A 25,265-nucleotide genomic window follows, 5' to 3' on the forward strand; every position below is an offset into this window, starting at 1 on the left:
ACCTTTAAAAAATTTAAAAAATAAACACTAACCTTATCGACCTCCCACCATGCAGGATAAAGTTTAGCTTGTCCATTGCCCAACAAAAATGATTCATCTCGTTGATTCTTCAAGTGAACTGCGTGAAAAGCCGTCGGCATTATTGTATATAGCGAATTTTTTTTATTTTTCCTAAGCTTCCTTATTATTAGTAGACATGACACTCACGCATCGATATGCTGTTTTACGAAAAAATACATATATTAGTGAATTACATTAATTTTTAAACAAATTAATCAAAATCATATATAAGATAAATATAAGACTTACCTCCCCATCCAAATAGCCACTGTCTTCAACCCCTAATAGCACACCCCACCAAGACCGATCAAGCAACAAAAACATTTCATCGTTGAGTTTGCTGATGTCAGTGTAACACCCTTGGCTCCACTCATGTAGATAAAAATCAACTGCGGTCTTAGCCCAAAGGGTATTATCCACAATTGTTTCCGGTAGTTGTCTCCTCTCCACTTCAGATACCGGAAGGGTACTAGCCGGTAACTCATACGAGAGCCAACTCTCATCCATCATGTCCGGAACTGGTGGGGGTTTCTCAATACTTCGATATATTACCCCATGTGAATCGGGCTCTGGAATGGTGAGAGGGACCTCTTCAACGATGACAGTGGCCTCTTGAACGGTGGGGGGGAATCTTGAGGGAGAATAGGGGCCTCTTGAACGATTGGAGGGGACTCTTGAGGGATGACCGGTGAGTCGGGCTTCTTCTTGCGGAGTCTTCGCACCATTGGGGTGAACGGAGACGTAATAGCACGTCCACGCCGTCTGATGCGTAAACTCCGTCGTGCAAGGAAAACCCGACGTAAAGCATCCACCTTATCGGGCCGCTAAAAAAAATTAATACATAAATCAGTAAATAAACAGACATGATATTAAACAAAGACAAATATGTTTCAAACTAGCATTGTATTCACCCAAATCATTATTCTATCATAGTTCACAAAATGCTCAGATAACATTCCAGAAGTAAGCACTTATATAAACATTTAAAAGGACAACATATATAAACATTCCAGAAGAAGAATAGTTTACTTTCGCAACACGAAACTTAAAATCGCAACGCGAAATGACTATCGCAACGCGGAAATGGCTATCGCAATGCAAAATGAAAATCGCAACGACAAAATCGCAACGCGAAATGAAATCGCAACGACAAAATCGCAACGCGAAACACAAATCGCATTGCGATTTTCATTTCGCGTTGCAATTTTGTCGTTGCGATTTCATTTCGCATTGCGATTTTGTCGTTGCGATTTTCATTTCGCATTGCGATAGCCATTTCCGCGTTGCGATAGTCATTTTCGTGTTGCGAAAGTAAACTATTCTTCTTCTGCAAATTGAAACTTGAATGGATTGCATTACTTCAACCAAAAGACAAAAACAAAACCAAAAAAAATACTAACAAAAACAGTTTAGCAGTATTGGCAGCAACCGAATGAATTACGAGTATGAAAAATCTTAAACTTACCTTGTTGCGTAGAGTATGAACCTCATTCTGCAACGATGCTACCCTCTCACGTAGAGCGGCTACCTCACCGCGTAATGTAGACACCTCAACACGCCATGCACCATCGTCTTTGCGTAAAGTACCGACCTCCTCACGCAAGGCATTGACCTCATCACGTAACTCCCCTAACTCATCCCGTTGAGGTGGAGGTGGAGAACAGGGAGATAAACGTCGTGGCATCTTTGTCGGTCGCCTATCTTGCGGTGATGGTGGAGAAGAGGCTCGATGATGTGACAGAATAGGTGATGGCTGTCGTTGTGGAGGTGTATAGCCGGGTCGATCAGATGATGGCTCTGGGTGAGGTGATAGCTCTGGGCGAGGTGATGGCTCCCGAAGTGGAGGCTGCTCATCAACCGTTCCATCAAAAAAACGCTTACTAGCTTGCCACCAATCAGTGGCAAGCTCAGCTTCCGTGGGTGTCAGCCTCTGTAGAGGAGTGTTGGCCTCCTAACAATATAAAAGCTCAAACAAAGTTAAACGTGTACTAGTAATAACTTGTTTATAAACATATGGTAGTATTTATGTTAACTTACATTATTTATTGTCGTATACTGTAGTAAATCTTCCCATTGCAAGGTCCGTTTCCTCTTCCAGGAAATAGCCCTGGGAATATCATTTGAAGTTTTTATTGCATATGTCTTCATGGCGGGAAAGGCCTCAAATATCCAAATCTACAAACAATATAATAACAAACATTAGTAATTGTTAAATAATTACTTATAATTTTGGAAACATCATATAAAATTCTTACCTTAAAGGCCCAAATAAAGCCTGTCAAAGTGTATTTGGAACCATCGCCATGCAAACTTTTTCGATCATCCAAGGCAGACGATAACTTATTCCATGTAGCTTTCCATAAATACGAGCCCCACGGAAACAGGTTCCACGCATTTAGGTCTTCTACCAATTTGATTAGATCATTTGGAATAGGTTGTCTGGCCTCTCTGCCTAAAAAGCCGGCATGCAAAAGAATTAGAAGGCATACTCGGACAACGTCGACATCATCCATCCGAGTAAAACCATCTTTATTATTCAAAAATCTTGTCAGGTCTTCTACGTGTAGACTCGACCTCTCCAGCTCAGGAAAAACCCGGGATAGCCATGATGGGCGGGTAATGTGTCTAGTGTACCGACCTACATCATCGTGTCCGAAGCGTAGACCGGTGATTAAGCAAAACTCCTCCCGCCCAAAACACGTATACGCCGGTGGAAAATCAAACCATATCTCTTCATCACGACGTTGTATAGTCTCTGGTAGATCGCTAGTCATGGTTTGAAGAAACAGGTGTGTCAACATCGCATCTCCACCGGGATGTTGTACTTTCAGCCATGGCCCGAAGCATGTATCCTCAAACATTTTTCTTTGTGCAGGTGAAAGCTTCGACGCAATTGTTTTGGCCAGGCTGACTTTATTTCTCAAGGTCAATTGAGCCGAATAAAAGTTCTACAAAAACAATAAACATACTAAATTAGATATACCAAAAACTACACTGTGAAGATATACCAAAAACAATAATAAACATAAATAGTAGTAGTTTATTCTTCAAACTTAAATATGCAACACTGTGAATTTCGTATTTGTCTTTGTTTTTTGGTTGAAGTAATGCAATTCATTCAAGTTTCAATTTGCAGAAGAAGAATAGTTTCTGAAAATGAAAATCGCAACACGAAAATGACTATCGCAACAAGAGAATCGCAACGCGAAACTAAAATCGCGTTGCGATTTGCATTTCGCGTTGCGATTCTTGGTTGATTTAATAAGCAATCTAAGTGAAATGGTTAATCTATTATTGAAATTACCAGTAAACTTATCATCAATTTCAATATGAAAAACCTAATAATAATGCAAAAATTTCAAAAAGAAAATAATTAAAAAAACTAACCCTCGTTGGTTGATTTGGTTGATTTTCCATTTCTGATTGTGAGGGTGGCTCTGAGAGATGGAGATAGACGGATTTTTCCGGAGATAGGGACGGATTTCGTCGGAGATGGGTGAGAGAGTGAGAGATGGAGATGGGACTGAGTTGTGATTTTAGGTTTTAGGTTATGAGTTGCGATTACGGGATATACTGTGGACAGTTCAGTGTTCCAATATATTAATATTCATGTTTGGAATTTAAAAATAAAATACTTGGCCAGGATACTAATGGCGCTTTGAAAATCGCATTGCGATTATGTATTATCGCGTTGCGAAAGTCAGTATCGCGTTGCGAAAGTAAGTATCTCGTTGCGATTTTTTATTATCGCATTGCGATAGTCAGTATCGCATTGCGATTTTCCCAATTCGCGTTGCGATTTACTTATTCGCATTACGATTTTCCCAATTCGCGTTGCGATTTACTTATTCGCATTGCGAATTGGGAAAATCGCAACGATACTGTAGACCATCGCAACGCGATTTTCAACTATCGCATTGCGAAAATGCAACGCGAATTTGCGATAATGGAGATCGCGTTGCGAATTAGCGATCACATTGCGATTTTGTTGGTCATTTTGGCAAATCCGGAAAAAGTTGGTTAAAATCGTATATTATATGGGATTTTTGGTCACTGAAGTTATTTTCTCTAATTGTAATAAAACAAAATCCTTAAAAAATTATATGCATTTTATATAAAAAAAATTATTAAATATATATAATTATTAAAAATTTATCATAATTTAAATTTATATATTTCACGTGCCCTTAAAAAAATTATACATTACATATTTTATATAAAAAAATCTTAAAAAATGAGAGGGGGCAACTTGACTTACAGACCCCCATTAAGGTATTTGCATAACCAAGCGAACAAAATCTGTCGATTAATGCATGCAAAATTTTAACGTGTTACCTTGAGCATTACACGTATTCTCCATGCAAAGGGTTAAACTCTCCTTTAAATTACCCTATTTCTCAACATCAAAACCTATAACCCAAACTTACCTGCAAACCCACAATGGCAAAGCTCGCCCTCTACTTAGCCAGCTTTGCCCTTTTTCTATTCGTCGCCCATGCTTCCATCACAACCGTGACTATCGACGAGGAAAACCCATGGGCTCACTAGCTTTCTTCTTAATAAACCACATCATCGTGTGCACTTTTGTTAAATGTTATCTAAAGTTTTTTTTTTCTTTTTTCTGGTTCAGAATTCCCTTTGCAACTTCACTTTCCATGAAGAAAAGGAGTGATTAGTTCTAACTCTAATTTTTTACTTAAATCTTAAAAGAAACATATAATTCTTAATGTCGACACATTATACAAATTTTAGTTCGACTGGATCACATATTTTTATCTTGTTTTAGATTTTTTTACCAAACAAAGTTATCAACATGTTTTTTTAAGGAAATATTGTCGGTAATGCTCAATTTCACATAGAGTTTGAACACTAGTGGGAATGGTATTTAAGGTTCACATTCTCCATTCCCTTGTTTAGTGATAGAGAACAAGGCGTGATAATACGTGTCTTTGACACGTCTGCATGGATAATATCTTTTTAGAGAAAATTCGTAAGGAATTTTTCTCTGAAAGATTAAATGAAAAATGTGAAAGATTCATATGATATTTATAGGCTACTGAGACAGTTACTTTACTAAATTAAATCAGAACTTAAGATGTATCTAGACTGATTTTCAGCTTTGTTCATGGGAGTTACAGTTATCTGATTTAATTTAAGGAGTTATAATTGTTTTTACGCAATGAACTTGTACTCTTTTTTAGTCAGATTCATCAAGATGAGTTACAAAAAGGGTTTAAATTCATAATTAAAACCAAATTTAATTTGATTTTCTTATTGGACGGATTTACCCTTACTTATAACTTATAAATAGAGACCAGAATTCAACTTCTCAACTCACACTCTATACAATTAGAATTCACTCTCTAAGTGTTTTCTAAAGTTGTTCTCTTCATGCTTTCCGATCAGAAGTACAAATACCACCAGTAGTTCACTCCAGTTTCGGGTGTACGAAATTTAGAGCGACCGTGTTAACCTCGGGGGACGATCCGCCTATTGGAGTGATTACACATATCGGGGTGAATTTGTTTCTAAGGCAGTGGTTAATACCACGACACTGTTAATCGGTTCTTTAGTTATATATTTCAGTCAATGTTAATGCCTCGTTTTGCAGCAGTCTATTTTACCAACAATTTAGAAACGAATTCTTTCTGTTGCTTTTCGATTATGGCTTTTTCTATTATTTGCTCGTGTTGGACTCAAAATCTGGGTTATCAACAGAGGTCTTGAAGAGTCAGTGTTGTTCAGCCTAAATAGTAAGCTTTCTTTCAGCCTAAATAGTAAGCTTTCTTTCAGTATTTCACAATTACATGCATTCTGCCAAAGTAGAAGTAAAATGGTAGAAGTTGAAATGCCCTAGAAACGAAAGACTGAACCTGGACTGATTTCCAGCTTTGTTAATGGGAGACAAGTTGTTAACAACATGAGTTATATGATTTAATTTCAGGAGTTATAATTGTTTTTATGCAATGAATCTGGACTCTTTTTGAGCCAGATTCATCAAGAGGAGTTACAAAAAGGGTTTAAATTCAGAATTAAAATCAAATTTAATTTGATTTTCTTGTTAGACGGATTTACCCTTACTTATAGCCTATAAATAGAGAGCTGAGTTCAGCTTCTAAACTCACACTCTCTACAATTAGAATTCACTCTCTAAGTGTTTTCTAAAGTTGTTCTCTTCGTGCTTTCCGATCAGAAGTACAAATACCACCAGCAGTCCACTCCAGTTTTGGGTGTACTAAATTTGAAGCGACCGTGTTAACCTCGGGGGATGATCCGCCTATTGGAGTGATTACACACATCGGGGCGAATTTGTTTATAAGGCAGTGGTTAATACCACGACACTGTTAATCGGTTCTTTAGTTATATATTTCAGTATATATATTTCAATCAATGCTAATGCCTCGTTTTGCAGCAGTCTATTTTACCAACGATTTAGAAACGAATTCTTTCTGCTGCTTTTCGATTATGGTTTTGTCTATTATTTGCTCATGTTGGACTCAAAATCTGGGTTATCAACAGAGTTCTTGAAGAGTCGGTGTTGTTCAGCCTAAATAGTAAGCTTTCTTTCAGTATTTCACAATTACATGCATTCTGCCAAAGTAGAAGTAAAATGGTAAAAGTTGAAATGCCCTAGAAACCAAAGACTGAACATGAGACAAGGGAATTAAAGATATATGGCATAACAATATCAAAAAGTTAGTACGATTGTATTCTTAATATTAAGAATGATTAATATGATACTTATTAGAAACATTTTTAAACGTTTGTAAGTAATGTAGTATCTGAATAATGCTCAGATTAAAAATGCAATTATTACTTGAAACGACAAAAAATGCCATGTCAATGCATTTACATGCATTAATTCATGCAGTTACACACAAATATGCACATTTCTTTTGGTTAATGTGTATTAATATGACTTTTGAAATGTACATATACTCTGATTTAAGAACAATGTGAACTATAATATCATTTTAATAAATGGTATTTATTGGTAAGCAGGAATGTGTTATAATCATTATGGCATTATTGTTATGCTTTAATCATTGAAACGATTGATTTATATTAAAGGTGTAAAATCAGGTATATACCTTTATATATAATTTTTAGATTGCCAACGTTACGAAGCTACCATAATTGAATATTAGAATGCCTTGAAGAATGATTGTACATAAGTTATGAAATTTATAATGGTAACTTATGTGAATAAATGTTTTTGATGTTTGCATTGTTTTCATTTATAAATGCACAATAATATATTAATCATGTGGTTTGAGAGATTAATATTAAATTAATACATCATCAAATTATAAATTGATGATAGTTGATATATGGGTATGAGAGATCATGTGTGATATTTGGTTCATGTGGAAATATAAAATAACTTATTCCCTTGTGGGGGTAATTTAATTCCTGAAAACTAAGGTGAAAATAATTATAAATATTTTTTACCGTACTAATAATTTTCTTTGAGAATTTTGTAAAGATACAGGAAATATGTAATTTTTAGAGAAATATGGAGTTGGTACAGCTGAAATGAGAAGATTCTCCAAAATCGAATAGTTGTTAAATTCGATTTGATTTCCACAATCTCTTGAAGATAAGAAACCAAAATCCTAAAGATAAGGATCTTGTCACTATCAAATTATTATTAGTAAATTAATTTCGTGACTGGCCATGTATATTCTTCATTTGATTTCAGAAGATTCAAAAGAGATGATGGTTCAGATGAAGTGATTATCGCGATGGATTTTGGGATCATGCTGATTAAAAATGATGATGCAAAGAATGATTTTGTATGCATGGTGAACAAGTCTATTTGGAATTGTGATTCTACATGCGAGGTCAGATTATTTATACTTGTTGCATGTTAATTCATGCCTTTTAAATACATGGATTTTGTTGCATGTTAATTCATGCCTTTTAAATACATGGATTAGATTGCATGAGCCTTTAAGATAGCCTTTAAAACTTAGTGGATGCTATGAAATGAGATAAAATCACTAGTAAAGACTAAGGTAGTACTACTAAGGCTAAGACAGTAGTGTGAGCCCAAAAATATATATGCTATATAAGATACTATTGTGAGTAAAAGTATCAAGCATAATTCTTTAAAGAGATCTTATTTAAAGAAAGAGGAAATTCACAAATGATTTATTGGAAAGTAGTGTGATGAGTATGAAAGTGCATGTCTAGGATTGGTTCTATGAAGACTTGGTACTTAAGCGTGCCTAGTGCACCACCTCTCTTTTATAGAAACCTACCTGGTATATTGTTCATTACTATGCTCACTATTACAATATTATGACAAGATAAAAACTCTTAAAACTTAGTGCAAAAGTTAAAAGAGAGGAGATTAATTTGGTTGAGTGGAATACCAAATTTAGTCATAGTAAATAAAATATTTGATGATCTCTTTAAGGCTAATATGTTGAATATCATGAATGAGAATGTGATAGAATCTATTGCTACTAAAACTATGTTGTAGCTATTAAATCTCTTTAAGTGATTTTTCTAAGTAAAGGAAAGAAAATAGATTATCTATTTCAGAATTTGTGCTAAAATCTCTTGTTTTAAACTTGATATCATTTTTCATGATGTTAGGAAAAATTCAAAATTCATTTTGAATGAGGAAAAGTCATAAAGAATTGGTTTATACATTTTAATTTTAATGATTTGTAATTTCTCAAAACTTTGAGAATATAATTATGTGTAAACAAAACTTGAGTTTGTTAAAATATAGTTTTATGGCTAAAACTCATAACAAACTTTACTCTAGTATGATTGAGTATTTGTTTACACGTTGTTCAAGAAACTTATGGATATCCTAAAATGTTAGAAATGTGGGGGTGTCTTAAAATGTAGATTAAATGCATAAACTCAAATAGAAAATATTATATCCACTTCTTCTAGTATTCCTGCTAGGTCTTCTCAAGAAATTGATTTCAAGCCTAGAAGAAGTAAAAGGCTATTTGGACCAAATTTTATCACTTCCTTTATATCTGAGATAAGTGATTTAGACTCTCTTTCTGATCATATAGCTTAAATATTATATGAGGATCCTAAAAAAGCTATAAGATATATCGATGCTAGTTTCTAGAAAAGCGCTATTAATGATGAACTAGAATCGATAATGTCTAATCATACTTGGGGATTAGTTGACTTGCCTAGAGGATTTAAACCGATATGTAGCAAATGAATCTTTCGGAAGAAAATGAGATCAGATGGTTTGATCCAGTGGTAGAAGGCAAGGCTAGTTGTTAAAGGGTTCACTCAAAAGTTTGTTTTAGACTGCTTTGATTCTTACTCTCCCGTTATGAACATCTCAACGATCCGTGCATTATTTGCACTAGCCTCTATTCATAAGTTGCAAATACATCAAATGGATGCTAAGACTGCATTTTTGAATGGAGATCTAGATCAAGAGATCTATATGGGAATAATAGTACAAGAAATTTCATAAAACTATACTTAGTTTTGGTTTTGTATTGAATGGTTCGGATGCTTGCGTGTATTCGAGGATTTTTGGTATTGATTGCGTCATCATAAGTTTTGTATGTTGATGACATGTTGATTTTCAGTTCTAACATTGAGTCCATTAACAAAAAAAATGATTTCTTGTCCACTAAATTTGAGATGGTGGATATGGGAGAAGTCAATGTAATCTTTGGAGTCAAAATTACCAAAATTGAAAAAGGTTTTTCTTTAATACAAGCACACTATCATGAGAAAGTGTTAAAGAAATTTGACAGTTTTGATGTCATCCATGTTCGAACGCTTGTGACCCTAACATATATCTCTTTAAGAATAAAGGAAGTAACGTTTCCCAAACAAAATATGCTAAATTAATTGGAAGCTTAATGTTCTTAATGAACTATACTCGGCCTGATATTGCTTATGCTGTGAGTAGACTAAGTATATATATTCATAACTCGAGTGGTGAATAATGGATTGCTCTTAGACGCTTACTGAAGTATCTTAAGGGTACTTTGGATTGGAAACTTGAGTTTGTTGGTTATCCTGTGGAACTAGAAGGATATTGTGATGCCAACTGGGTTTCTGATAATGATGAGGTAAGCTCTACGAGCGGGTATGTTTTTACTTTAAGTGGAGCAGCAATCTCGTGGAAATCATCAAAACTGGCTTGTATTACTCGTTCTACCATGGATTCAGAGTTTATAGCTCTTGACCTAGCAAGGCAAGAAGACGAGTGGCTTAAAAGCTTGTTAGCAGATATTCCGTTGTAGGGAAGATCGACTCCTCCGATTTCTTTGTTGTGTGATTCGCAAGCTGCAATATGTGTACAATGGTAAGAAAAGACACATTCGCATAAGACATGAATCAGTTAGACACTTAATAAAGAATGGAGTGCTCTCTTTAGAGTATGTGAAGTCGAAAATGAACCTAGCAGATCCTTGGTCCTAGATTCGTCGAGGGGGACGGGCCTAAAGCCTATTGGTTGAGGAATTCATTGTGGATACCTAACTTAGTTATCTAAGTTTCATGTGGTCAAACGAAACCATGGAAATACTCACAGTACACATTCTTACTACCTATCCCTATGATGAATAATGTGCATGCCCAGGATGAGCTTAATTGCTCTTAATAAATTCATAGCCCAGGCTTTGGGTGGTCTTAGTGAGAAAGAATTGATGAATTTAACGATTTTGGCTGAATATCTATTCTTAATAAGTTCATAACCAGAATGAGTGGGTAATCCTAAATGAGAAGGAAATAATGAATTTACCGACAAAAGGTTGAGTTTGTTAAACTCTTAATAAATTCAAATCCAAGAATTTGGATGGTTCTAGTGAGAATGACTTATTGAATTTACCGATTAATGAGGTTGAATATTTATTCTTAATGACTTCTTATCCCAGAGTTTGAGTGGTTCATTAATAATGAACTTGAAGAAAGTTACCATACAATTTATGAGGCTGAGCTATTATAAAAGCTCTTAATTATTTCATATCCCTGTTAAGGGTGGTTTATGTCGAGATAAACTTGATGAAATAACCTATGTAGGTGAGAAGGGTTAGCCGCCTATGAAAAATGTAGGTCATTTTTCTAGCACACTTACTAGAATCCTGAGGTAAGATGGCCAAATATATACTTTTGTGTGTGTGTATATATATATATATATATATATATATATCTTACACATCGAAGACTCAGGTGGATGAAGGGGTTAGTTGTGTGTTATGAGTTTACCCCCATCTTAGAAAGTTCAAGACTAGTTTCACTTATATAAGAGAAGGATTGCTCACCATCACTATATACTAGTTCCAGATATGTTCACTAATGCTTAAGCAACTAATATCGCTATTGCTCTTCTGGAAAGATTGTTTTTGAGTTTCAGGAGAATTCTTTAGCATTAGTGGGGGAATGTTGGTAATACTCAATCCCACATAGAGTTGGAAATACTAGTGGGAATGATATTTAAGGTTCACATTCTTCATTCTCTTGTTGAGTGATAGAGAACAAGGCGTGGTAATACGTGTATTTGACACGTCCGCACGGATACTATATTTTTAGAGAAAATCGTAAGGAATTTTTCACTGAAAGATTAAATGAAAAATGTGAAAGATTCATATGATATTTATAGGCTACTGACACAGTTACTTTACTAAATTAAATCAGAACTTAAGATGTATCTAGACTGATTTCCAGCTTTGTTCATGGGAGAGACAAGCTGTTAATAACAGGAGTTACAGGAGTTATCTGATTTAATTTCAGGAGTTATAATTGTTTTTATGCAATGAACCTTGACTCTTTTTTAGCTAGATTCATCGAGAGGAGTTACAAAAAGGATTTAAATTCAGAATTAAAATCAAATTTAATTTGATTTTCTTGTTGGACAGATTTACCCTTACTTATAGCCTATAAATAGAGAGTTGAATTCAGCTTCTCAACTCACACTCTCTACAATTAGAATTCACTCTCTAAATGTTTTCTAAAGTTGTTCTCTTTGTGCTTTCCGATCAGAAGTACAAATACCACCAGCAGTCCACTCCAGTTTCGGGTGTACGAAATTTGGAGCGACTATATTAACCTCAGGAGACGATCCGCCTATTGGAGCGATTACACACATCGGGGCGAATTCGTTTTTAAGGCAGTGGTTAATACCACGACACGGTTAATCAGTTCTTTATATATTTCAGTATATATTTTCCAGTCAATGCTAATGCCTCGTTTTGCAGCAGTCTATTTTACCAACAATTACTAATTAGTATATCATTAGCCAAATATGCCATCATCCACAATAGTTTGTCAAATACTAGCGGTGCAATTAGAAGAAAAATGCAAAGCAGAACTAGAGGATAGCGCCCATGACGACTAAGGAATGCGGGGCCTTGTTGGCTGTCCGTCGAACATAAGAGACTTTGATATGTGGATGCAAATACAGTAAATGATGAGCCTCCTCTAGTTGGAAACTGATCACGGATACATCGAGATCATGCAATAGGAGTTGTGTGACAACATTCGCCGCACCGCTCTCTATAATGGCAGTAGACGAAATGAGATCGATAGCCATACGAATTCCATGTGTAAGAGCAATCACTTCAACCTCGCTTGCTGTACACACGGCTGAATGGAACCACACCGATCTCCCGGGATAGTGCTCCATCAACGTTAATCTTGAGTACATCCTGCGCAGGCTTCAGCCACAAATTCAATGTGGAGGTTCTGGGACCCACAAGAGCATCAGTAGAAGCAACAGTATAGGCGGACTGCAGCGCACGTCCGTTAAGAATGAGATGCCAGCCCGGTAAAAAACGGCCCTCTCATGGGTGAAGAAGTTTCGACAATTCCATAGGTTCCAAAGTAGGACGGACAAGGTCCATGAACTATAGCGAATCCAGAAACACACGCATACCATCCAGCCATGCACCGCAGCGGTAAACTAAAGCAAACCAAAAAAACAGTAACTGAAAAAAAATCTAAACCATCCATCATCAATGAACTCAATAATCTAAACCAAACCAAAAAGAAATAAAAATAAAAATGCAAATATGATTGAAGAGATGATTGGTGAAATAAAGAGAAAATTGAAGAATAAGAAAGCAGCGATTACAGGAAATAATGCAAATAAATTTAGATGATCTAACCATTATATATAGGATGATATTTTCATAATTGTATTGAGATAAACACGGATTCAAACAATTCCAACCTCCTTTGATCTGAATTCGAACTTACTAGAAATTCTAACCAGCTCTGAATTCAACTTTAAAATTATAATCTTATGAAGTTGGGTCAATTTTGCCCATTCCAACTTGTCTAGGAATATATATGTTGAACTCCAAACACAAATTACACGAAAGTGAGTATTCAAATGTATATAGTTGCAAGAATCTAGATGATGAATGATTGAAGACGGTAAATATATAGCAATACCAAACTTTATTTAATATGGTAACTGAGATGTGGTTTATCTAACCACTTCAAACACCACAAGCCACCGTTATGTTTAAGCGAAACACAAGATCTTAAAAGAACTAATACAAGATATTGCCATTTCTAACGGCAATACATAAAAGTTCATCAAAAGCAAATTATATTAAGTAGACACCAAACGCAGTTTAGTGATAGAACCCAAATCAGTAGCCACCACGGAGGCGAAGGACAAGATGCAGGGTGGACTCCTTCTGGATGTTGTAATCAGCTAAAGTTCGACCATCCTCCAACTGCTTCCCAGCAAAGATCAACCTCTGCTGATCCGGGGGAATTCCCTCCTTGTCCTGAATCTTTGCTTTCACATTGTCAATCGTGTCTGAGCTTTCAACCTCAAGGGTGATTGTTTTACCAGTCAGGGTCTTGACAAATATCTGCATCCCTCCTCTAAGGCGCAAAACCAAGTGCAGAGTTGACTCCTTTTGAATGTTATAATCGGCAAGAGTCCTCCCATCCTCAAGCTGCTTTCCAGCAAAAATCAACCTCTGCTGGTCAGGTGGTATGCCCTCCTTATCCTGGATCTTGGCCTTGACATTGTCAATTGTGTCAGAGCTCTCCACCTCCAATGTAATGGTCTTACCGGTCAAAGTTTTCACAAAAATCTGCATTCCACCACGCAGACGAAGGACCAAGTGGAGGGTTGACTCTTTCTGAATATTATAATCAGCAAGTGTCCTCCCATCCTCCAACTGCTTTCCAGCAAAAATAAGCCTCTGTTGATCAGGTGGGATGCCCTCCTTGTCTTGGATCTTGGCCTTGACATTGTCAGTAGTATCAGAACTCTCCACCTCCAAAGTGATGGTTTTTCCAGTGAGGGTTTTTACAAAGATCTGCATGCCACCCCTAAGACGAAGGACAAGGTGGAGGGTTGATTCTTTCTGGATGTTGTAGTCAGCAAGGGTTCTGCCATCCTCAAGTTGTTTACCCGCAAAGATTAGCCTCTGCTGATCTGGTGGAATGCCCTCCTTATCCTGGATCTTGGCCTTGACATTGTCAATAGTGTCAGAGCTCTCCACCTCGAGGGTGATGGTCTTGCCAGTAAGAGTCTTCACAAAGATCTGCATGCCACCCCTGAGACGAAGGACAAGGTGCAGGGTTGACTCTTTCTGGATATTGTAGTCAGCAAGAGTGCGGCCATCCTCAAGTTGCTTGCCGGCAAAGATAAGCCTCTGCTGGTCTGGTGGGATGCCCTCCTTGTCTTGGATCTTGGCCTTGACATTGTCAATAGTGTCAGAGCTCTCCACCTCGAGGGTGATGGTCTTGCCAGTAAGAGTCTTTACAAAGATCTGCATGCCACCCCTGAGACGAAGAACAAGGTGCAGGGTTGACTCTTTCTGGATGTTGTAGTCAGCAAGAGTGCGGCCATCCTCGAGTTGTTTGCCGGCAAAGATAAGCCTCTGCTGGTCAGGTGGTATGCCCTCCTTGTCTTGGATCTTGGCCTTGACATTATCGATAGTATCGGAGCTTTCCACCTCAAGGGTGATTGTCTTGCCAGTAAGGGTTTTTACAAAAATCTGCATGCCACCCCTGAGCCGAAGGACAAGATGGAGGGTAGACTCCTTTTGGATGTTGTAATCAGCAAGTGTACGGCCATCCTCGAGTTGTTTGCCAGCAAAGATAAGCCTCTGTTGGTCAGGAGGGATCCCTTCCTTATCCTGGATCTTGGCCTTGACATTATCAATTGTGTCCGAGCTTTCAACCTCGAGGGTGATTGTCTTACCAGTAAGAGTTTTCACAAAGATCTGCATCTGTAATGTCAACAAGAAATTCAGAGTTACTTTACAACTTACAAAATCATTAGCTTGAAGAAAATTACAACCTTTACCCGCAAATAAAAACAGATAGCTAAAAGCAACGCAAAAGTTCCCAAGATTAAATTTGGCATATATCATATCTACATCTAAAAGTTAACAATAGTATAACATCTTAACATGTGTGCATATACACATCATAATTTAATGAAATAACTAACAAAGCAATCAAAAATCAAGACTAAAACTATTGTTTCCTTTTCATTCAATCTACAAATAAAACAGAAACAATAACATTCAAATTGGGGCAATCACCCAACTAAGATCCAACCGATCATATTAAGATCAAACGATCAGTAATATAAGAAAAATTACAATCAAAATGGATATATCAAATTCAATTATGATTAGATCCTGAAGATAGACCAGAATAAACGATGAAACCCAAAAATTAACAATCGATTAGGGAACCAAAACAAAGTGAACCCTTGATTTTGAATTCGAAGAAAGATTAATTTTTACAAATAGTAGATGCTAAAGAAATAGAACAAATCAACGCAATCAAAACCGTAAATTATCCGAACAAAAATCTACCAAAGTTCAACAACAAAAAGAAATCAAGAACCGGAAAAATAAATGAAAACAATAAAACAAGTACCTTTCGATCGAGAGAAAGATAGTTGGAATCGAGAACTTTGACGAAAAAATATTAGGAGAGAATAAACTTGGAGATTTTGATTTTATTTTTGGTGTGAAAATGGATAGCAAAGAGACGATTTATTTATAAGGTAAGATTGTCGACTTAATAAAGAAAAGTAGGAAATAGACGATTGATATGAAGCCACGTATGAGGTATATTTTTGGATGACGTTGATTGCACGCTAAGATTAGTGTTTTTCCTTGGCGGTGAGATTTAAGAAAGGTATTTTGCCTCTAACTACACTGCCGTTTTTGTCTTTTCTTTATTTGGCTTTTCTCTTTATAAAAAAAAAAAAAGTTAAGAATACAATATTGTTCGATTCTAAGAAATTATTTTATTAAGTTTTTTTATTATTAAAAATTATTAAATAGGATGTTGTTTTGTTGAGTCCTATAGTTATTGAAATTATAAAATAATCATCCGATTATTTATATGTTCTAAATTATCCTTTTTTCATTAAAAAATTAGTAGCCTTTTTAGTTGGGTATTAATATTTTGATTGTGATATGATAAAAGTTGATATCAATTGTTTGAAGTGTATTTTATAGATCGAGTCTATGTTTATATTTTGTTGTCGAGTCAGTGCTTGAAACATCATATGATAGTATTAGTAGATATCACTAAAATATAATTTAAGGGATGATTGTTGTCCTAAGATACCCATGTTTGAGCATCAGAGACTGTATGGATATTTAAGTTTTCATTGTCAAATAATTGAGAACATTTAGAGCATATGTTATCTTGTAATCATCATATATTAATCAAAAGTAGTAATAATAATAATAATAATATAAAACTATTACTTATCACTATAAATAAGAATAATTAACATTTAGATATTTTCATTCATTTAGTTCTAAAAAAATTTAAAAAAAAGGTTCAAATTCCATAATTGTTTTCATTAGAGTTGGTTTGAAGCTTTTTATTGTTATAATATACTAATTATCAAAATAGTTAATATATTTAAATACATTCAATAGTTTAAATAATATTGTTTTGCATTTATTATAAAATATAAAAATGTTACATCTAAAAAAAGAAAAATATTATATAAATTTATGTGAACTCATACAAGATTATAAATGAAGTACTCTAACTAAGGTTGTAAATGAGAAGAGACAGATCGTGAATTACTTAAGGTCGATTTAGTCAAAGTCAAGTTAACTCTCGAATCGAATGAACTCAATTTAACCTCGAATTAGATTCAAATTCTTAATGAGTCGAAGTGAATTATTTGATACCTGACTCGAAATGGTTGGGAGCAAGTCGAAAAAAATAATATATTAAAATTTTAAAATTAAATTATTAATAATATTAATATTTATATGTTGTTCTTTTTAAAATATATATAATATAAGATTTTCATGTATTTAAGATTCATGTTCGAGTTTGAGTTTCAATTAAGTTAAGTCTAAATATTTTCAAGTTCGAGTGAAATTTAAATTTTTAATTTTGATCGAGTTTTAAAAATTTGATTTTGAATCGTATTTAAAAAATTTAAGCATGTGAACTTAGTTAAATCGAGTTTTAATTTTTTATTTCAAGTTTGAGCTTATGAATTTTCAAATCAAGTCGAGCTCAATTTTATACTTTTTAATCAATCTCCAACTTTGTTTAAAGTTCATGGCTTTGAATCTATTGTGGATTAAAGCTTTGTTTTGAGTTCATAGATTTAAAGCTTTAAGAAGGTTCTATGAAACTATTAAAAGAATCCTTTCTAAGATTTAAATCAGATCGTGAAATTTTAGCTTGGTTAAGTCCGAGCACTTGGAAGAGTTCAGGGCAATTGAAGTAAAGACTCCGTGCAAATCAACCCAAGATAAGCCGGAATATTTCGCAAAAGATGCAGAGAACTGGGACATTTTATTTGGATCAATTTTATGGTTGATATGGCGAAACCGAAACGCAAAAAAAAAAATCTGGTTCGAAAAAACAATGATGGAGTACAGTAGAAGTAGGGATGGCAACGGGCCGGGTTCGGGCCGGGTATTGGTCCCCGTCCCCGTCCCCGTTTAAAAAACCGATATCCGTCCCCGTTTAAAAAACCGCGGGGATTTAAACGGAGATCCCCGTCGGGTAATCGGAGAAAACTGCGGGGAAACGGGTATCTCCGTTTAGCATAAACGGTTATTTAAACGGGTATTGGGCCGGGTATTGGGTCGGGTATTGGGTCGGGAATCGGGCCGGGTGTATATATATATTTAAAAAAACCCGACCAGGTCCGAATCAGATTTTTTTTTTAAAAAATCCGACCTGATCGGGTCGGAACCCTTCGGGTTCGGGTTAAATGCCTATCCCTACTTTTTAATCCGAATCCAGGAGATACTGAGAAAAGATTGGATGGTTTCAGTGAAGCACTACTTCAGGGAACGCAACCTAGTAGCAGACCGCCTTGCAAAGCTACCCAACTTCGCTCAAAGGGACTGCATGGTTTTCAAAACCCCTCCGATAGAAAGTGCCGTTAATACAGTTAGAGGGTAATTGCCTTGAGCAGCGTTAGTTTTGTTTTGCTTTTTATCTTCACCCAAAAATTAATGAAAATTTGTTTCGAGAAATTATTCAAGGAATTTTATTTTGCAACAAGATGGATCAAAACAAACAAATTCAATTTCACGTCCAACAAAATCTTAGCGTTGGTAACCTAAGAGTAAAATTATCGAAGATAAATGAGAATTAATGAATCTGCAGAAGTAAACAAGATAACAAGCATCAAAGGAATCATAAAATCATATAAATATAATAGAAACTTCATTCAATAACCAAGTACTGGGCATCATAAACCTTACAACATAAGCAAAGAACTAAAGTTCTTGCAATTTATTTTAGTATCTAGTCGCTGTGCATCACAGCAAGCCCACACAAAACATAAAAACCACAAACATAATTATAGACCCCAATCAGCAATCACACTTCTTCAAATGACCATCACTCAGAAACCACCACGAAGGCGGAGGACTAGGTGGAGAGTCGATTCCTTCTGGATGTTGTAGTCCGCAAGAGTCCTGCCATCCTCGAGCTGCTTCCCTGCAAAGATTAGCCTCTGCTGGTCCGGGGGGATCCCTTCCTTATCCTGGATCTTAGCCTTCACATTATCAATGGTGTCTGAGCTCTCAACCTCCAAGGTGATGGTCTTCCCGGTGAGCGTCTTCACAAAAATCTGCATACCACCACGGAGACGAAGCACTAAGTGAAGGGTCGACTCTTTCTGAATGTTGTAGTCAGCAAGAGTCCTGCCATCCTCAAGCTGCTTCCCAGCAAAGATCAACCTCTGCTGGTCTGGGGGGATACCTTCCTTATCCTGGATCTTAGCCTTGACATTGTCAATGGTGTCCGAGCTCTCAACCTCCAAGGTGATGGTCTTCCCTGTGAGTGTCTTCACAAAAATCTGCATACCACCACGGAGACGGAGCACCAAGTGAAGGGTGGATTCCTTTTGGATGTTGTAGTCAGCCAAGGTGCGGCCATCTTCGAGTTGTTTACCGGCAAAAATCAACCTCTGCTGGTCTGGCGGGATACCTTCCTTATCTTGAATTTTAGCCTTGACATTGTCAATGGTGTCCGAGCTCTCAACCTCCAAGGTGATGGTCTTCCCTGTGAGTGTCTTCACAAAAATCTGCATACCACCACGGAGACGGAGCACCAAGTGAAGGGTGGATTCCTTCTGGATGTTATAGTCAGCCAAGGTGCGGCCATCCTCGAGTTGTTTACCAGCAAATATCAACCTCTGCTGGTCCGGGGGAATCCCTTCCTTGTCTTGAATCTTGGCCTTGACGTTATCAATGGTGTCGGAGCTTTCCACCTCGAGGGTGATGGTTTTGCCGGTAAGGGTCTTAACAAAGATTTGCATACCACCCCTCAAACGAAGGACCAAGTGGAGCGTGGACTCCTTCTGAATGTTGTAGTCCGCAAGAGTACGGCCATCCTCCAGCTGTTTCCAGCAAAGATAAGCCTCTGTTGGTCTGGTGGGATTCCTTCCTTGTCCTGGATCTTGGCCTTGACATTATCAATGGTGTCGGAGCTTTCCACCTCAAGGGTGATGGTCTTGCCAGTAAGGGTTTTGACGAAGATTTGCATCTATTTTGAATCAAAATAAAACTCATATAAGATCACTGAAAACAAAACAAAATTACAAAACATCCATACAAGACCATAACTTTCACAACAAAATATACTATTGATAAGTATATAGGAGGATCGTGACCCCTAGGTAATCTAAAACTTTAAGATTGTTTTAATCTATTTCAAAACAAATTCACACTTCTTTTTAAAAAAATAGAAGCCTAAAGTATATGCAAAAGAAGGAATGGAATCATTTTTTTAAATCAATTTGAAACGAAAAATACATATTGACGTGATAAAAGGGGAAAAGAAACAAGCCATATTTGTGATCAAAAAATAAAACCTTAAAACTAAAAGAAGAAATTCCAAAGTTCTTAAAAATTAACGGAACGATTTACAGATTCTAAAAGGAGGAATTCATAAGTAATTATAAGTAAATCTAATAGATTAATGATAAAACCAACTGATAAAAAGAAAACGTAATCAAGTATTGAATTAAAAGAAAAACATAAAAGGGGGAAAAGAAACCCTAACCGTAGTTCATCAAATATTCAAATCCATGGAACAAAATTAAACTAGAAAATAAATCAACCAAAACCAATCAAAGAAAAAACAGAAAATTAAATTACCTTGAAAACTTGAAGAAGAATTTGAATTTCAGGTCGATTCCGATGTTGGGATAGGAATTGTTACCTTCGATCGCCCATGATTTATAGCCCAATTTGACAATTGAAATGACCAAAAAGGGCTTGCGTGAACAAATGGGATAAGGCTTACGCATTATATTCGTGTTGTAACCGCGGAAGGCCAGCTAACATTTTTAGTCAATCGGTGCTTTCACAAGATCACGCTCCTTTGTGAAAGTGTTTAAAACGCGCTATTACTATTGAACAAGTTAGCAATGTGGATTCCCTACTATATCTTTATAATCTTTGCCTCTTTGCCTGCTCTATGAAATATATTAGTATACAAATACAAAGGACTCTATTATCAATTATTACATAAATTAATTGAAAATAGTTACAGAAATAAGAATATAATAATGTTAAGAGAATTATTATTCTCCTTAAAAATCATATGTTTAGCAGTTATATTTATAAGATATATTAACGTTATCTATAATTAAAAAAAATTAAACAAATATTATATTATAATCACTATAGACTATTCATAAAATAATAATAAATTTTTAATTATTTGTAGAAATATGTATTTTCAAGGATTATATTTTAAAAATATGTGATAAATGTTGTTGTAATACCCAAAATATTTAGATAATGACCAAAATACAAAATTTGAAAGTTTGATGGTTAAAGTAGAAAATTTTGGGGAAATTTAAGGAATTAAGTGGTGATTTTCCCAAAAAGAATTTTATTTCATAAATGGATTTATTTAGTGACCAAATTATAAATTTGGTAAAGTTTGGTGATCAAAGTATAAACTTTGGAAAGTTTAAGGACCAAAATTTAAATTTAAAAAGTTACATATGGCCCACGAAAATAAGTAAATAAAAATATTATTTTCACATTTTTAAAATGTTAGAAAATAATATTTAATGGTTTAATTCCATGTTTAATTTAAACAGTTGGATTAAGGTGACTGAATTGTAATTTTTGGAAATTACAAGGGCAAAACGGTAAAGTGAAAAACTAATTTGTTCTTCTTTAACTATTAAAAGATGATAAGGCTGATATTTATCTGATTTTGATGATGATAAGGATAAATATATAGGTTTTATGGTAATTATGAAGTTATATTAAGGGTATATTGGTATTTTCTCAAGTTAATGATTTAAATAATATTTTTAAAGGATGATAAGCATGATATCAATAAAAAATATCATGCCAATGTTAATTTTCTCCAGCATATTCAAGTGAGAAAGCTTTCAAGGTAAAAAAAATATTTTATTTTCAATTTTTGAGCTAATTCCTTTGGAATTGGGGTTATGTCGTGAAATAGGAAAGTGATATACGCGAAAAATGCTATCATTTTAACCAATATTGCTTTATAATCTTGCTGGATTTCAAAGATGCCAAATTTTTCAGTTTGTGTTCATATAAGGGATCATGAAATTGATGATTAATCTTTATGATTTAGAGATTGTAGATTCATTTTCAAGCTTGATTGATGGTTATAACATGTTCAATCTTCCTAGAATTAATTCTATAAAATTAGGCCAACTATTAAGTTGGAGAACTTTATGTTCTGATGAGAATTGATAAGGGATTTGATTGTAGAGATGTAATAAGGTTGATTGAAAGTTGATTTCATGCTTGAATTGAATCAAAATCGAGCAAAATCATAGAAAACCTAGTTTTTGATCTTTAAACCATTAGGCTTTGGTCTTAAAGGATGAGAAAATTTATAGAAAAATTATATAAGGTCTGGAAATGATATAGAAAGTATTTTACAAGCCTTAGAAATTTTGGGGATCATTTTGTAATTTTCAACAAGTTGAGGAACCAATTCATAATTTTGGAAAAATTTGGGAATGGTTGTATAATTGTCTAATAGTTGATGTATTATACTGGAAATTGTTGTTTTGGAATTGAAATGAGTGTTTAGATGTGAAATATGACTATTTTGGAAGTTTGAAAAGATTAGTGATTTAAGTACAACATTTGCATAAGTAGGGTACTTAAACGTATTTATACTTTTGTAAAAGCATTTGAATAGTGATAAATTCAATGCTGGAATTTTTTATATTAAGAATTTAAGTGATAAAATGGTGAAGTACCATTTTGAGTAAATTGGAAAAGTTGGTTTCAATGTTAAAAGGAATTATTAAGTGTTAAGTGTTTTGATAGAAAATGTGTTTCAAGTATATTATGGAGTTGTTATGAGATATGTTTATGTTAGTAAAATACTAACATATGTATCATTATGATATTGTGATTTATACAAATCGTGATTGATTTGTGATTGAAGCAAGTCAAGTATAAAAAGTGTTTATTGTGGATCATAATGAGGCACATATATTGGATATATAAAGTGTCAAGGTGAGTGCAATACATCCATGACATTATATATGGATGTTTTATATATCATCAGGAAGACTTGCGATAAGTCGACCTTGTTTATATCAGCGTGATATTATGTCATATTTTTATAAATTTACATGACATTGATATGTCGCAGTATAAAATTATAATGCATTGATCATGGAAAATATGATATTTTACCATGAATGTTTTTGGGTATGAATTGCCCAATGTTAAATTATGATATTATGTCATTTTTATAAATTGACATGACATTGATAATGCATGATATTTTACCATAAATATTATTTCGGGTATGAACTGCCCAATGTTAAATACTTATAATATACTTTACCATGGATGGATCAAATAAAATTTACTATATGCCCAAGTATGTTATTGAGGATCAGTGGTATTAATGGCATGCCATAGAGTCTAGCAGCTGCATATTATGTAGCACTAGAGTGTCTAGAGAAGGCACATAGTGTAGGCCTTAAAGTGTCTAGTGAAGACACGATACAAAACACTATGGTGTACCAGGTGGGTAAAGCTCGACCTCAGCACTACGTTGCATTATTAGGTGAGCAAAGCTCGACCTCAACACTACGGTGCAATATTTGACTCCTATATTGGGTTCCTCATACAGTTATACTTTGGGTTATGGTTTATTGGTTAATAAATGATAACCATGCAAATAAGATTACGAGCTTATGGAATAATAGAAAGTATATAGGTAAAATAAGCTTACGAGCTTATGTGATTAAATGGTAAGTATATTGGTAAAATAAGCTTACGAGCTTATAGGAAAAATGGTAAGAAATTTTATATTATGTTGATTATGGTAAAATATTGGATATGCATGTAACATGATCTTATGGCATTTGTTTATGACATTGAAATTCATGCATGAGTTATATTGCACTGTTTATTGTTTTTAATTGCCACACTAAGTATATACTTAGTGTGTGATGATTTTTACGCGTAGGTAAAAAGCCAAGAATAAAGTAAAGTGTACGAGGCACTCCGAGCATCCAAGAATACACTACAATATCAGTAAGATATCCTATGATGAAATTTTGACTTTGTTAGTGGCATGTAATTATTAATGTCTTAGTTGCTTTGTCAAATTATTTTTCAAATGGTTTGTAACAGTTTAACTAAACTGCTTTACTCTGATTCAATATGGATAGAATAAATCCATATTAATATATATTTTAAATAGTATGTGATAAATTGATATGATATGATATTTTTATAATATCATTTACCATTTTTAAAGGAAATAAATTTTGAATCACTTTCTAAATTAAATGGTTTTAGAAAATCGGGTGACATCTATAATATTTATAGGTATAATTATACGGGTTATGGGTGTTACATTTATATTTTCTCCCCTCCTTAAGAAAATTCGTCCTCGAATTTTAAAACTTTCTATGAAAACACTAACTCTCTTTTTCCCTTGTAAATTTATAACCTTAATTTAGGGTTTTACGGACTGGTATGATGTGCTCACGCCTTATGTGAAAACCTCTTTTGGTCTTGTCAACTTCATAAATTTCGATTTTTCCTACTTAATTTGGGGATTTTGTGAAGATTAGGCTAATCATTAGATTTTAAACCTGTTTAATCCAGATCTTCAACCTGATATGAAAAGGTGTGGATATTATTTCTTCATATCATCCTCTCTTTCACAAGTAACATCCTCGATATTATGATTTTACTAAATCACTTTAACTAGAGGAATCGTCTTGTTACGCAGTTCTTTGATTTATTGAACCAAGATCCGTATTGATTCTTCTTCATAAATCAAATCTGGTCGGATCTCAATTTCCTCTGATGCAATGACATGTGAAAGATCCAATCGATATTTTCTAAGCATCGACACATGAAAAACATTATGAACTTTGTTCAACTCTAGATCTCAATTACCTCCAGAGTTAATATTAACTGATAAGCCATCAGTCTAACTCTTTTTAATATCTCATAAGGTCCAATGAATCTTAGACTTAGTTTTTCATTTGTGCCCAAAACACAAAATTCCATCTTAAGATTATCTTGAATTATCTTTACATTATCCTCAATCTCTTTCAATAAATCTGGGCCAACAAGATTCCGATCTTTTAACTCAATCCAATTTAATGGTGTTCGACATTTTCTTCCATATAAAGTTTCATACTGAGCCATCTTGTTACTCAATTGATAACTGTTATTGCAGGAAAATCCACTAAAATCAAATACTTTTTTCCCCATTATTCCTTG

The 25,265-nt window shown here is 34.6% G+C and overlaps 1 protein-coding gene across 1 annotated transcript; it reads right to left on the reverse strand.

Annotated features, from left to right (window-relative positions):
* Positions 1-13,601: 13,601 nt before the first annotated feature.
* Positions 13,602-23,710, reverse strand: LOC120198585 (polyubiquitin-A-like). The gene is given in 4 exon segments (XM_039199895.1): positions 13,602-15,263; positions 18,896-19,899; positions 19,902-20,040; positions 23,694-23,710. Coding segments are annotated over 4 exon segments (2,748 nt in total). The 5' UTR covers positions 23,697-23,710; the 3' UTR covers positions 13,602-13,661.
* Positions 23,711-25,265: the final 1,555 nt, after the last annotated feature.

Source organism: Hibiscus syriacus, unplaced genomic scaffold (assembly GCF_006381635.1).
Source record: "Hibiscus syriacus cultivar Baekdansim isolate YM2019G1 unplaced genomic scaffold, ASM638163v2 tig00117056_pilon, whole genome shotgun sequence".
Lineage (NCBI taxonomy): Eukaryota > Viridiplantae > Streptophyta > Magnoliopsida > Malvales > Malvaceae > Hibiscus > Hibiscus syriacus.